The sequence below is a fragment of the Augochlora pura genome, chromosome 11 (genome assembly GCF_028453695.1).
Source record: "Augochlora pura isolate Apur16 chromosome 11, APUR_v2.2.1, whole genome shotgun sequence".
Classification (NCBI taxonomy): Eukaryota; Metazoa; Arthropoda; class Insecta; order Hymenoptera; family Halictidae; genus Augochlora; species Augochlora pura.
The window spans coordinates 16,341,439-16,355,230 of record NC_135782.1 but is presented as its reverse complement, the minus strand read 5'-3'; the positions used below and the strand labels follow the sequence as shown (position 1 = coordinate 16,355,230).

The 13,792-nt window shown below is 41.1% G+C and overlaps 1 protein-coding gene across 2 annotated transcripts; it reads right to left on the bottom strand.

The window, feature by feature from the left end:
- Positions 1 to 9,929: 9,929 nt before the first annotated feature.
- On the bottom strand, positions 9,930 to 13,299 carry LOC144476821 (uncharacterized). Of its 2 annotated transcripts, none has more exons than XM_078194075.1 (10): positions 12,954 to 13,299; positions 12,713 to 12,863; positions 12,544 to 12,633; positions 12,227 to 12,371; positions 11,781 to 12,002; positions 11,520 to 11,666; positions 11,332 to 11,440; positions 10,998 to 11,156; positions 10,661 to 10,878; positions 9,930 to 10,554 (listed from the first exon to the last, which is right to left on the bottom strand). In XM_078194075.1, exons 2-10 carry the CDS (start codon positions 12,805 to 12,807, stop codon positions 10,231 to 10,233), a joined length of 1,509 nt encoding a protein of 502 aa, XP_078050201.1. In that variant the 5' UTR covers positions 12,808 to 12,863; positions 12,954 to 13,299; the 3' UTR covers positions 9,930 to 10,230. The 2 variants fall into 2 exon arrangements, with proteins under 2 accessions (XP_078050201.1, XP_078050202.1); XM_078194076.1 differs by having other exon boundaries at positions 10,253 to 10,554; positions 10,714 to 10,878.
- Positions 13,300 to 13,792: the final 493 nt, after the last annotated feature.

Below are 13,792 nucleotides of genomic sequence, written 5' to 3'. Positions count from 1 at the left end.
CGATTAGGCTCGTCATAGTGGCAGACGAAGTGACGAGTGGAACAGACATTGCTTGAAGACAGCGTTTACTATACTGCATCGTCTGAGACTAGTATAGTCTCCACTTGGTACTGTCATTATTAACCCTTTGCACTCCGTTGTCTCCTCTCAGGGGACATCGTGATTCCAGTACATCACCAAACATTAAAGTTTATATAATAGTAAATAATATAAGTAAAATATACAGCATGAGAAACAAAATGTTGATTTGCAAATATATTCCTCGATGTGTAGGAATTTGTATAAATCGAATATTATTATATTATCTTACATTCTCCAAACTCTTTATTATTAATATTTAAGTATACGAGTTAATTCAAGCGCGGAATAAACATTAATGTTTTGTTACTTCTTAGAAATTGTAATAATCGAGAAATTCCTGAAACATTGAACATTTAATATTTCCTCTTGCATTCTATAGTTCGAGAATACCTATGGGTAATGTTTGCAAGGTGGCAACATTCGAATTTATCGAGCTTTTTAGACAATCTTTTCGTTTTTTCGAGTTAGCGTTAGGAAACGACGTTCTATCGCGTGGAAACTATGAAACGGGCGCCGCAGCTGGCTACAGACCATACAAGAACGCCCGTTTCATAGTTTCCAAGCAAATAATAGAAACTTATTCGAATAAATCATATAAACTTATTCCAATAAATCGGGGCCGACGTTTTTATTATTAATATATTGACAGCTTTTACCTCGACGATTGGTAATATAAAAAATCACTGTACGGAGTAGAATGATCGAGGAATAATTTTCAGACATAACAGCGTCGAATGGTCAAACGCTTACCGTGCGAGCGAAAGTCGATTAGAGTCGCCGTCCGCGGGATGCTTTTTGCTAAGCGTTCTATCACTGTCCGCGTGCACAAAGTAATTTAATGGCGAGTCGTTAGCATGCTAATAAACGGTGGCCCCCTTATAATCCGCGGGAAGAGAGAACGGAGCACGGAAGAAGAATGGGAAGAAATATGACAAAGAGAGAGAGAGAGAGAGTCGGAGCCGTTCGACGGCCGCGGCGATCCGAGCCGATTAATTCTCGCGGACCGGCGCCGTCACGGCCGATGAGGAATCATTAATTACCCGGTACAAAATTTTCGCGCGGAGCCCCCTCTCTTTCGAGGTTAGCAGCAGCCGACAACAACGGCGTGCGCGACGGGAAGCGCGAGAATTCCACGGTGGATATTAGGTTCGGGTAATTACAGCCATTAGTTCGCACATACATCAATTATCAATGACACGATGACACGAGTCTGCCGCTTCTCGGAGGCATCCCTCAACGGATGGGAATGCGGCGGAGCCGTTCCTCCTAGGTACACATTATCGGCGCGCACCGAGAGCCCGGAGGCGCCCGTGTTTTCTCTCCTCTAATGATTCCAAGCGTTACGGAAAACCGAAACGCCAAAGAGTGCTCTCGTTTCGACGTCGCTTAGCCTGCCACGCGTGGATCGTGACACGTGCATCGTTTATAGTTAGTTTTAGCGATGGGGGTCGCGAGTTCTTGGTAGCGCAATTTTGGACAAGATGGCGGACTCTCGTACTTTATTGCAGAGCTCTTCGATTTGTATAGACTATACTATACCGAGGATGGCAATGTCTGCTTTTGATTATTAATTTTAGTGCACAATCTACTAAACATTCTTTATGGTATAAGTATAAATAAAGGCACAAAGATGAATAAATTAAACCCTAGAAAATCATGCTACTGCCTCGTGTCCAAAGTCGCCATATTTAATTAAATTACCATCTTGTCGCGATTCGAAGATGCTGAAAGTAGGATATAAATAAAATATTTTTAGAAATGTTATAAGTTGTAATTTTTGTATAGTTTGTTCATTAGACTTAGGGACAATTTTTTTTTAAGTTATGTCAACGTTATGTTAAGGATTTTTAATAGATTCTTAGAGGTTACGTCGAGATTGTATCAAGAATTTTTAAGACATTTCTAGAGGTTATATCAAGCTTGTGTTAACGATTTTTGAAAGATTTCTAGACGTTATGTGAAGCTTGTGTTAAGGATTTTTGAGAGATTTTTAGAGGTTACGTCAAGCTTATATCAAGAATTTTTAATAGATTCTTAGGGGTTACGTCGAGATTATATCAAGGATATCTAAGACATTTTTAACCCCTTGTGCTATAGCAACGAGTCAGACTCGTGATAAAGATTTCACACATGATCTACTAAATATGAATATTAACTAATTTATTTCAAATCAGAACCAAACTTGATTCTTCTGTTATCAAAGTACAGAAACGAAAGTAAATAAAGACAATAGAAGAACTAGGAATTGTCTAATCCTATTAAAGAAAGTATTAAGAATAAATAAATACTAATTGACACAGTATAAAAGGAATCATAGTGCAAGGGTTTAATGGTGTTATCGTTCTTCGATTTTTGCGCTTTCTACCTCGATTATGGGATTTTAGGGAACCTGTATCTCTCGATGTAACGTTACCGGAACCACCACACTGTTTTCTATATCGTGAGCATGATCGCGCATGAAATACAGGTATACCGATTTTACATCGTATAATTAGGTTTCGCGCGGAAAGTTCTGTCTGTTTTACGGACCACTTATTTCGAGCGTAAGTGCCACTCGTTATACGTTATTGCCCCGCGGAACGAACTTCTTACTACTCTCTAATTACATCCACGGCTCCGTAATCTGCTCCGTTTTAACTCGGTATGCGGCAATCGGGTGGCTAATCGAGCTTTAGGCGCGATAAGGATACCTCGAGACTCCGGTTATCACCGCCTTCGACAGATTTTTCGCCATCTTAGATATAGCAACTTGTTGCAATTCCCTCTGTCAAGGTGAATAATATAATTTAACACTAGATTTATCAGACCTGTCAAAATCTCTAATTTTGCAATTTCAATTGAAAATTCTACCACATTAACAATTTTTTTCCCGAGATATCATGAATTTCGTAGCCATAATTAGAGAATCAGTTTTACGAACTTTATATTATTTTATATGTAACTAGAAGAACCATGACTTTAGGCATAGCCAAGGTAGTACCATGAATTTTTAGTGATTAATTTATTCTTCAATGTGCTTTTATTCATGCTTAATAATAAAATCATAAGGAATGTAAATGTACAGTAGATTGTACACCAAAATTAATAGTTAATTAAAAGCAGTCGTCGCCAGCCTCGCCGGCGGAATTAAGAATCGACCGGTCAGAGATAAGAATTGTTTGTTTAGCTCTTCGGTCCATTAGCTATCGGGACATATTTTGTCCGAAGAAGAGTGCCTTTTAAACGGGATCGGTGTGTTTCGGTGCGAGCAGGCGTGAATAATTAGGCGAGCCGGCTATCGAACTCCGTAAGGGCGCATCCCATCGCCTATACTTACTATACACAGCTAGGCGAACAAACCGGTACAGGTACAGCCATGGACATCGAGTCGGTCTCGCCGCGGCGATAAGATACAAGGAAACGCCGCGGCGCGGTCCCTCGGGACCAGTTGAGGTCTTAATTACTACCCTCTCTCATGCCGGAATGCCGCGTTATCGTGCGGTTACCTTTGCTACAGCGCCGTGTTCCCCGCTCGGACATTGAATTACACTTTCCTTTCTGGTGGACCATTCGGCATCGCCCGTCGGGTAAACGTGTTAATTACACCGGGCCGTTTCAGCTCGCCCAGAAAGAAAGCCATGGCAAGAGTGGGGGGTGAAGCCACCACCCCGTTGTTTAGCCGAGGAGCGCGCTAAATTATAGAGGTCGCCCACACCCCATCCTTGCCCTCCCCTCTCCGCGCTTTCTCTGTCAAAAGTTCGCCTGATATACATATTCCTTTCATCTTCGATATTCCGGGAAAAGTTGCGTCACGATCTTCTCTCCGGCTACGGAGGGAAATGATTCAATGGAAACGTTCCGATTCGAACTCTTAACCGGACTGCCGATGCTACGACTGGGCAGAACCTCGGGGAAAAATTAATCAAACTTCTCGCCGACAGTTTTTTGCGAAACCGAAGTTCCGGACCTTCGGCGTCGGAGCTACTTTGCAACCGGAAGCCATAAACTTCAGCTAGGGTGGAACGTTCTCTCTCTCTCTCTCTCTCTTTAGGTAGAACGCGTTGAGCGAGGTATTTATATGCTTCGAAAATTCGTATCGATGCATATCAGCTTTTTATAGTAGTTGTTTGAGTTATTTAAACGCTTGCATTGTAATAATAAATAAATTCCTGTTACTATATTTACGCCGAAAACGTCGTTTTGCCCTTATCTAAGGCAAAAACCTGCTATTCAGCCTTACCGTCGAGTCCACTACAAAAATCCCTATTTGTAGCAAAAGAATTTAATGGAACAAGCGCATCGACAAATATCAAATATAATGGAAAATCAAAATGGAAATATTAAAAATTCACGAAATATTACATTTATTATATATTAATTTATATTTAATATATTTTGGCGACACTACCTTCGACACTCGCCAATAGATAGATTCCTATCCCGAAAGTTACCTAAAAACGTCCCTGTTTCGATATATACGTCGAAAACGTCGTTTTGCCCTTATCTAAGGCAAAACCTGCTATTTAGCCTTAATTCTTACGAGTTGCTTCTATATGGTTAAACACAGATTTCTGTACCTAATAGTAAGGATAAATGCTAAGCGACGCAGCGTGAAAGGTGTACAATAAGTGTACAATAGGGCGAATAAATGTGCAATAAATGTGCGAATAAATGTGCGAATAAATGTGCGAATGAACGTACAATAAATGTGCGAATAAATGTACAATCATGCAAATAAATGTACAACAGGGCGAATAACTGTACAATAGAACGAATAAGTGTGCCAACGAAGACGCGTTCGTCGTTCCACGTCTATTCTCGTTACAGGCCGTGTGTTTCAAGTTTGCACGACAAATTGATTACTCGACTATGCGCCGCCACGTGTAATGTCGGGACAGCTTTGATCGCGGCTATGGACCTTGTCAATGACTGGGTCTAATAGACCAGTAAGCCGCTATCTTGATATAATAGCGTTGCGCGTACCTCAGTATCAGTGCTCGCGCGCGCGCCATCCACTCTGGATCGCATTCAAAGTCGCGTTCCTTCTCGTTATTTCAGCTCCAGTTGATGCGCAAACTTCCCGTAAAAATCTACGCGGACGATCGACGCCTTTGGTCGAGAATAACTGCAAGGTCGGGGAACGATACTTCAATAATTATGGCAGTATATCTGGAAGACTGAACTTTGATTACCATAATATAGAGTTTTTGCTCTTAGAATAAACGTAGGTTAATTTCTCATGAAAATTCGCAAAATTAAATTTAATTTCATTTTTTTTAATTTATCTAACTTCAAATAAATTATTGAGACTGTCGTTTAAGAACTCGTTATTATAGTGCAAGGGGTTAAGGACGAAATAGTCGTAATGAACGTAGCTCTGGGAGACGTAATAATGCAAAGGGTTAAAAAAAACCTCGACATTTACGAAGAGCAGGTTCTTTGCAAAACCGAAGTTAATGAAATCTTCTATGACGAATGTAGAAGCCTGGTAGAACGAACGAACGAATGAGCAAAGTTTCCCATAAATCTATATCGTTCTGTCCGCGGCGCATATCGCTGATAAATGCGCGGCCGGACAGGAACGTGCAGGATCGCGCGGTTCGCACCGTCGGTAATAGACAGTTTACATTCAGCAATTCTGGCGAACAGCGAAACGTTTACTAGCAGTAACCGATCGTTACACCTATCATCCGTTTCCCGGTATCCAGAGCACCCCCCCCCCTCTCTCTCTCTCTCCCCCTCTCTCTCATGAGTTACTGGGTCCACGGGCAACGGTCGCCGAGGCACGGAGCCACGAAAATTTACAGACTGACGATCAAAGCAGCGCAAGAACCGGTATTAGTGCGATCGCGTGTCGCCGGCCGATTGTTTGCGCGTTCCACCACGGGCCTCTCGGGTCCCATGAATAATCCACGGGGACGCGGACATACGTCATCCGTCGCGGATCTGTGCCGCGCCGAAAATATCGCCGCGACGAAATTCGGTTATCCTAAGGCAGTTCTACTCGCGACGCCTTCCCCCGAGAAGCTTTATTTGAGAGTTACCCCTTCAGCAGGCCTCAAGTGGACTGTGGCCATCTTCAACTCTCTATGACCTTCGACACTCGCTAATAGATTCCTATCCCGAAAGCTACCTAAAAGCGTCCCTGTTTCGATATATAAGCCAAAAACGACGTTTTGTCCTTATCTAAGGCAAAACCTGCTATTCAGCCTTACCGTCGAGTCCTCCAGCGAGTCCTCTAGGACTAAACGCTCCCTTTCCTTTTCTTCCTGTAGAACCAAAAAAGAGACCCGATACTTCATCGCCGCACTTTCAACCGAGGGACAAGAGAAGAAGACGAGTGCGATATAATAGTTGCCATAAGTCGATGGATCGAACGTTGACTGTCTTAGGTTTCAGGTTTGGTTCGGAAGAGATCGAGTCGTGTGATTTGAGAGAATAAGAGGGGGGGGGGGGGGGGGGAGAAGTTAGCTGCGCGATGTTCTTTCTCGGAAGAAGGACACTGGGAGGATGTACATAGTGCCTGCTCAGGGTCCAAGATAGAAGCAGGCTGTGGGCACTTGCGAGGAACGTGTATTCTATGCTTCCATGGCGCCTACCTTCAACACTCGGCAATAGATGGGTTTCTTTACCGAAAGCTGTGTAAAATCGTCCCTGTTTCTATATATACGACGAAACCGTCGTTTTGACCTTATCTAAGGCAGGGCCCGCTGGAAAGCCTTACTGACGAGTCCAGGACGAAACAGTCCTCCCTCTCTTTTCCCCACTCCTCGCTAAACCAAATTCACCAGACTTCCTAAAAATGTGCCACATCTCAGTGATCAGTTCTGGTCATCCTAGTGATCACTTTTGGATATCTCAGTGATCAATTCTGGTCATCCTAGTGGTCACTTCTGGTCATCTTAGTGATCATATTTGGTTATCTTAATGGTCACTTCTGATAATCCTAGTGGTCATTGCTAAGCATCTTAGTGATTAATTCTGGTCATCTCAGTGATCAATTCTGGTCATCTCACTGATTAATTCTGGTCATCTCACTGATTAATTCTGGTCATCCTACTGGTCCCATCTAGTCATCCTAGTGCTCACATCGCAAGGGTTTAAGATTCCACAGCAAGTTTCCTCGTCATTAATGCGCTACACTGTTTGTCTCTCGCGGACAAGGCTGACCTAAGGGAGCCGCGAATCCCCCAAGAAACATCGGATTCCATGCAGCGGGGCCAGCAGCAGCAGTATCGTCTCGTGCCGAGAGATATCGGTCGGAAACTTCGACGCGCTACACTCGCCTCGCTTAATTATGGTCCCGTGCCGGGCATGCATTATGTATTTCACTTTATCGAAGAGTTCCACTGCCCCCCCCCCCCCCCCCCTCCCCCTAGAACTTTTGTCTCCCATCGCGAGAAACTCCGCGGCGCGGAGTTTCAATTGTAATGTACCACTCCGAATGAATTATCGATAACTTCAACCGAAAATCTTCTCCGCGGTTGTTCTCCGGGAAACTGGACGTGCGATCTCTCTCTTATCGCGAACTTTCTCCGCCCGATGAGAGGACGAACAAAGAAGAAAAAGTTCGAAGAGACAAATCGACGAACCGGGGGGGAGGGGGGGGGGGCGACCGCGATACCGCCCACGGGAATTGATCGATCTATAGAAGCGACGCGGGCGACGGAGTCGTGTTATTTCTGCCGTCGTCTATGGTGTTCGGCGACGGATCGATGATTCACGTTCGGGCATCGAAGGGGAACGCTCTTCTTGGTCAAGTTAAATAGGAGGTTTTTTGTTTGATTTAGTTAATTTTGGAAAAAAATTACCATTTTTCTTTATATCTACTTTTCTTAGCATAGCTATATATGTATATATATTTTTCTCTATACATTTTGTATATACATATATGTCACTTTGATCGCTTACTTTAACGACTGACAATACAATTAAAAATTATAGTAATTAATAATTAGTAATTCTAAAATTAGTAATCAATAACTATCCATTCTAAATCGAAATCAAATCGAATTTCTCTGTTATCAAAGTCGAAAAACGGAAATAAATAAAGACAAGAAACAAAAATTATCTTAATATTATTAAAAAAATATTAATAACAAATAAGGGCTAATTCATGCAAAGTAAAAGGAGTCGTAGTTCAAAGGGTTAAAGAAACTCGCCGTTCAAGAAACAGCTGCTCTCCGCGAAGACCTTGACACCCATGGGTACCATGAGCTTTTACGGAGTTGCTTTTTTTCCGCGGTGTGCCGCCAACCGATGGCTACACCATGATCCGCGCGGCAGATGCGGGAAAGAGAAGGCAAGGTTTCAGGTGAATGGGGGATGATGCACGTGCAGAAAAGCCGATCCCTGGGCTCGTTTCGAACCCAGCCAGGCGCGAGCCGGCCACTTTGAAACGAGATAGGTTCGTTATTTTGATAGCTTCCTCCCCTTCCTCCCCCTCTCTCGAATTCGCCCCAACGATCGTCTGCGATCGTGCATCACGGTTTTAGGCGCCGGCGGAAACGGATTAACCACGCCGCGCTGAAGTTCCGCGAAGTCGTCAAAAGTTCGCAGACTCTCCTTACAGCGGCCAGCTCGCAACGCGATCTATAGCCGTCGCTGAAACAATGGGGGAAAAATTGCTCGCCTAACTGCAGAGTCCGCTTCGTAATTCGGGCAACTGTCGACGCAGTATTTTTCATCGATTTTTTTCTTTATGTCGTTTGAATTATTGGATTATATATGTGAATTAATTTTCGGGACTTATGGCTTAGTAGTTTAAATAGCTTAAATAGTTTAAATAGCTATAATAGTTTAAATGGTTATAATAGTTTATTTACAACAACTGCCAAAGAATATATAGTCGGTCATCTGAGCTCCCTTAATTAATTAAAACAATCATCTGGTTTGCAAATAGATCCGTGTTTAAATCCCAGTTTCAATGCCTTCTTGCTAACATCTCTGCTCACTTAAAAATACAGCATAATTTCAAAACAGCCAAAATTAAGTTTTAATATCAGGTTATATCGGATCATGCCAGGTTATGTAACCTCAAATCTTCGTTAAAGAAAAATGCGACGATCCCTCGCAGACGTCGACGAGAATTGTAAAATTCGATTATCAAGCGTTCGAAAAAATTGACAGAGGTGCTTTATTTGTGCGGCGCCTATGCTCTGGTACATGTAGGCAGTTTCTGGGGCAAGTATAATATACACGGCGGCATAGAAACGGCGGTGGTTTTGCGGAAGCAGAACTAAGGGGTCGAGAGGAACGCTGGTATTTACATACACACACCGGGGCATCGCCGCGCCTCTCTTAGCTATCATCTCAAGCATGTAATGCATCTATGGCCCTATGAACCCAACCCCCCTACTACCCTAAATACGTATCCTCCTCTTCTCTTTTTTTTCGCTCTGCACACAACACACGCCTGCCGTTTATGGGCCCGTGAACAATTTGAAAAAAGTTCGCCCGCATCGCCGTGTTCCGTTCGATCGAACCATTTTAAATGTTTTGGTTGCCCAACTTTTTTTCCGACTGGCTTTTAGTTCTCCTTTTTTAACCCGGCCGATAGCCACGTGTAGCGAACCGTTTTCGCATCGACCTCCTTTATCCGAGTACATTGTGTTACATACAGCCGGCGAAATTAATACTGAAATTTATCTAGATATTATTTTTTTAATTATTTAATTATTTAACAAAATTCTAGCTCGATCGCGAAAATTATACAGCTCCCACTAACTCTATAGCATTAACTGTATATTTTTCTATAAGCTATTTCCCTCTTTTATTCCTAAAATTTATTTAACATAAACAGTAAATATCTAAGTATTTTAATTTTGTATAATCGCAGACGGTGTTTAAATGAATAAAAATCGACATGGTTTTATAGCAAAAAATATAGTTATAAATTAGTAATTACAGAGAGCGAGTTACATCAGTTGCTTTTAATACTTAGTGACTAAGCGATTCGTGCGCCACGATAATACTATTATTTTTTAAAATAACGCAATGCGACAGGAGACAAACTAAATAAAAACATGCACCACGGATCCAAATAAATATATATGTACAGGCTGGATCGACGCGACTTGGAAGTACATATTAATACCGATCATATTTAATATAATTAATTGAAGCACTGTTTCTCACGCAATCATTTATAAACAATGGTGTACGATGAGATCACTTATAGTCGAACAACGTATCCCCACCTCCATCGTGTTTTTTAATATTGACGGGGTCTCTGACATTTTTGGTATCTATTTTTCCACTGACGTCCTCTGTCTTTTTGCTGACGTCATCTGTCTTTTTACCAACGTCATCTATTTTTTTACTGACGTCATCTCCGGACTCCTCGAATTGTATCAATTGCCCTACGGCCGGCTGTTTCGCCATAACCGGCGCACTCATTATAGCCGGCACATCGGCGACCGAAGCGTCCATTATATTCGCTGCGTTCGTCACAGCTGGTGCATTCGATGGGATGCCCGTGTTCACGCCGGGCACCTGCGAAAAATTCTGTATATCTTATCTATCGCCTCATGGATAGCCACGTAAAGTCGTAAACAACAGTACACGATGGACAAAACACAGCTTAAGCGCAATGCATTACCTGGAGATATATTTGCACGGGTTCCCGTTTGATTTCGGATTCTAATGAATTACCTGGTCCGCGCCGCTTGTGGAAGCCAATGGCGAATTTGAAGAGCGGCCCAAAGCCGAGATCTACGGATCCGCCCATTAGGCACAACGGTAGCATTATTATAACTATACAGACGGCTAGGTATAGCAGGCTTCTGATTAGCCAGCCATACTGCCATGGCAAAGCGTCTGGTAAAAGAATGATACATCAATAATCAAAGATTTAATGTAAAGTATTAATTCAAAATTAATGTCCCTTGAATCGCTGTAATAATTCTGATATTCACTGTAATAATTCTGATATTCACCTGTTGCGTTATTTATGAAATCGGATATGACAGTTCCTATGTGAACAATCGGTTGAAGCATCACCGTAGAACACAGATGTGTCAGTGCGTACAGTGGCGTGACTTTCAGCTTTGGATTGGACATCATAGCTTCGTAATATTTCTCGCATTCGTTGCTACCTGTGGAAACCAGTCAATAATATTTATTTTAACCACCCTGCGCTACTTTCTACTCTGTTAATGTACACTCTGTTTTACGCTGTATTACTCTATCAATACACACTCTGTTTTACATTGTACTACTCTGTTAATATACACTCTGTTTCACACTGTATTACTCCGTCAAAACACTCACCAAATAGATTTGTCACAAACTTGTCCCACAGAGTCATTTTGTCCGGCTGGCACGATTTCGGGACGTTCGAGAATTTCATTTGTTCCGCCATGTTTTTGGCCTCTTCCTCCTTTTGTTTGAACATTGAATTAAAATTGTTATTAGGAAGGGAGCAGCGACTTTGTTTTTCGTTTGCGAATGCGACTCACTTTTATAAGTCTCCACCAAGTCATTAGGAAACTCTGAACGAATATGACTACCGCAAGGATCAGGATTACTCTGGCATGACCGTGTCTGATCATTCTCAATGTAGCGAGAGTCGCGAAGAGAATGCCTAAGATTAGGAGCACGTCGGGCTGCAGTATTAAATATTATAGGATATTGTAGATATCTATCTCTCTCTCTATATATATATATATATATCTGTATTTAAATTTTTATAATTATATTTTAATTGATATAATTCTTACATGGTTCGACACAGTCCGGAAAACATTTCCGAGCCTCTCGAACACCGCCGCGATAAAGTCTGTTATTTTTTCTAAGCGATTGTTTGGCATCTTCATCGCGGCGCTCAAAATTTCATCGATCTCCTTTATGGAAGACCGCTGAGTGCCGAAGTTTTTCAAAATCTCCAGTTCCGACGGAGTCATTATAATTTCTAATGTGCCTACCAATAGTACGTCGTCGCCCTGCCATTGCCAGAAATCAGTGTATCAAATCGTGGTGCAGGTATAGTATACTGTATTAAGTATTTTATAGTATATTAAAGCTTCGAGCGGTGAACGTAACTTTAACGTCGCGAATTATCATTATTATACATCGTATCGTCGTTATTATAAACCTTATTGTCATTACAATATATAGTGCGTGTCATCGCTAGAAGCTTAATCGGGATACCGATATTTTTTAGTACCTTTATATGCATGTTTAATAACATCATATTGATAAGACGCTTATAAAAGAGGGCCACCTGACCATCGGAGTTATCCACATTCTTTACGCATTTGCAATCCTTTTTTTCGTCCTCCTGTTCCTTTGTATAATCTTTGCTAAATGCGCTAATAATTACGGTATTCGTTATAGATTATTTTATTAGATAAAATAGCCATTAAATGTAACAAATAAGAGGAGAAAAAATATATTATAGCATAATATATTGTAAGCAATGAAATACAATTATTTAAAAGTGCAGAAGATAATTTAGAATAAGGGAATATATTTTATACGTACCTTTCGATACTTTTCAGCGTGTTGTCAACCATACTCTTGCTCTGCTTATCGTAGGAAAAAGAATGTGGATTTACCAAGTCGTCCGGATCCCTGGAAAATATTAACAATATCGTCAAAAATTATTAATTAATCACAGATTACAATAACAGGTAGGAATAATTATACTTACGCCAGATTTTCGAAATAATTTTCATCCTCGCAACGTATGCTGCAAATAAAAAGCAGCAGGAAGGATAAACCGGTACACCGGCTTAAGTTCGTCATTATTTAACAATGGACTTCCCAGACAACGTCCTAATACAGAGTCGATTTACATAAATCTGTAAAAATATCGGTGTCGTCAGTATGCATAAGCTAGTCATCACTTAATGAATAATTATCTAAAGCTAGAACGAAGTATATCTCCTTACTTTTTCACGTATCACACCTGTCTCAGAAACAGTTTGCCTTAAATACTTTCTTCAGATCACCATAATACGTGAAACAATTGAAATTTGATCAGCGTGCGTGCAGAATGCCGGGAAAAAACAAACATAACCTCCAAATAAGGGCTGTGTAAAAGAATCTTGTCTCGTTACCAGCGCCAAGTTAATATCTACTCATTTTTCGAGAGCTGATATTCAATCTAACAATGATTCTCGAAAGATAAGAAATTTATAACACACGTTAAAAAACAATTCAGTTTAAGTACAGTCGCATGCTACAATCCACACTTTTTTCCCCGTTAAAATATCTTTTGTATAGTCTACAATCTGTCACTGATAACAGTACCTGTTGGATTCAGTATTGGTATCAGGAATTTAGTATATTTTATTTCCATTACTTGATGTTGGGGGCAGCACCAACTGGGCTCATATTTAGGATTCTGGTTAAGTTGTCGAGAGTTGAGTATATTTTGTGCCCACAATTTGGTACCCATGGCAATACTAGTGGTCTCATACCTGGGATTTTAGTTAAGTTATCGAGAATTGAGTATATTTTGTTTCTACAAGTTGATAGCGATGGCAGCAGCAGCTAGGCTAAAAACTACGGTTTTAGTTAAGTTATCGAAAATTGAGTATAATATGTTATTTCCAAAATTTGATGTTAATAACAGATTTTTGCTTTCTACAATTTAATACACATGACAGCATAAACTAAACTCATAGTTTACATAAATTATCGAGAATAGAGTATATTTTTTTTATAGAATCTAACACTGACTATACACTTGTTAAACTCATACTTATCGAGAATCAAGTATATTCTG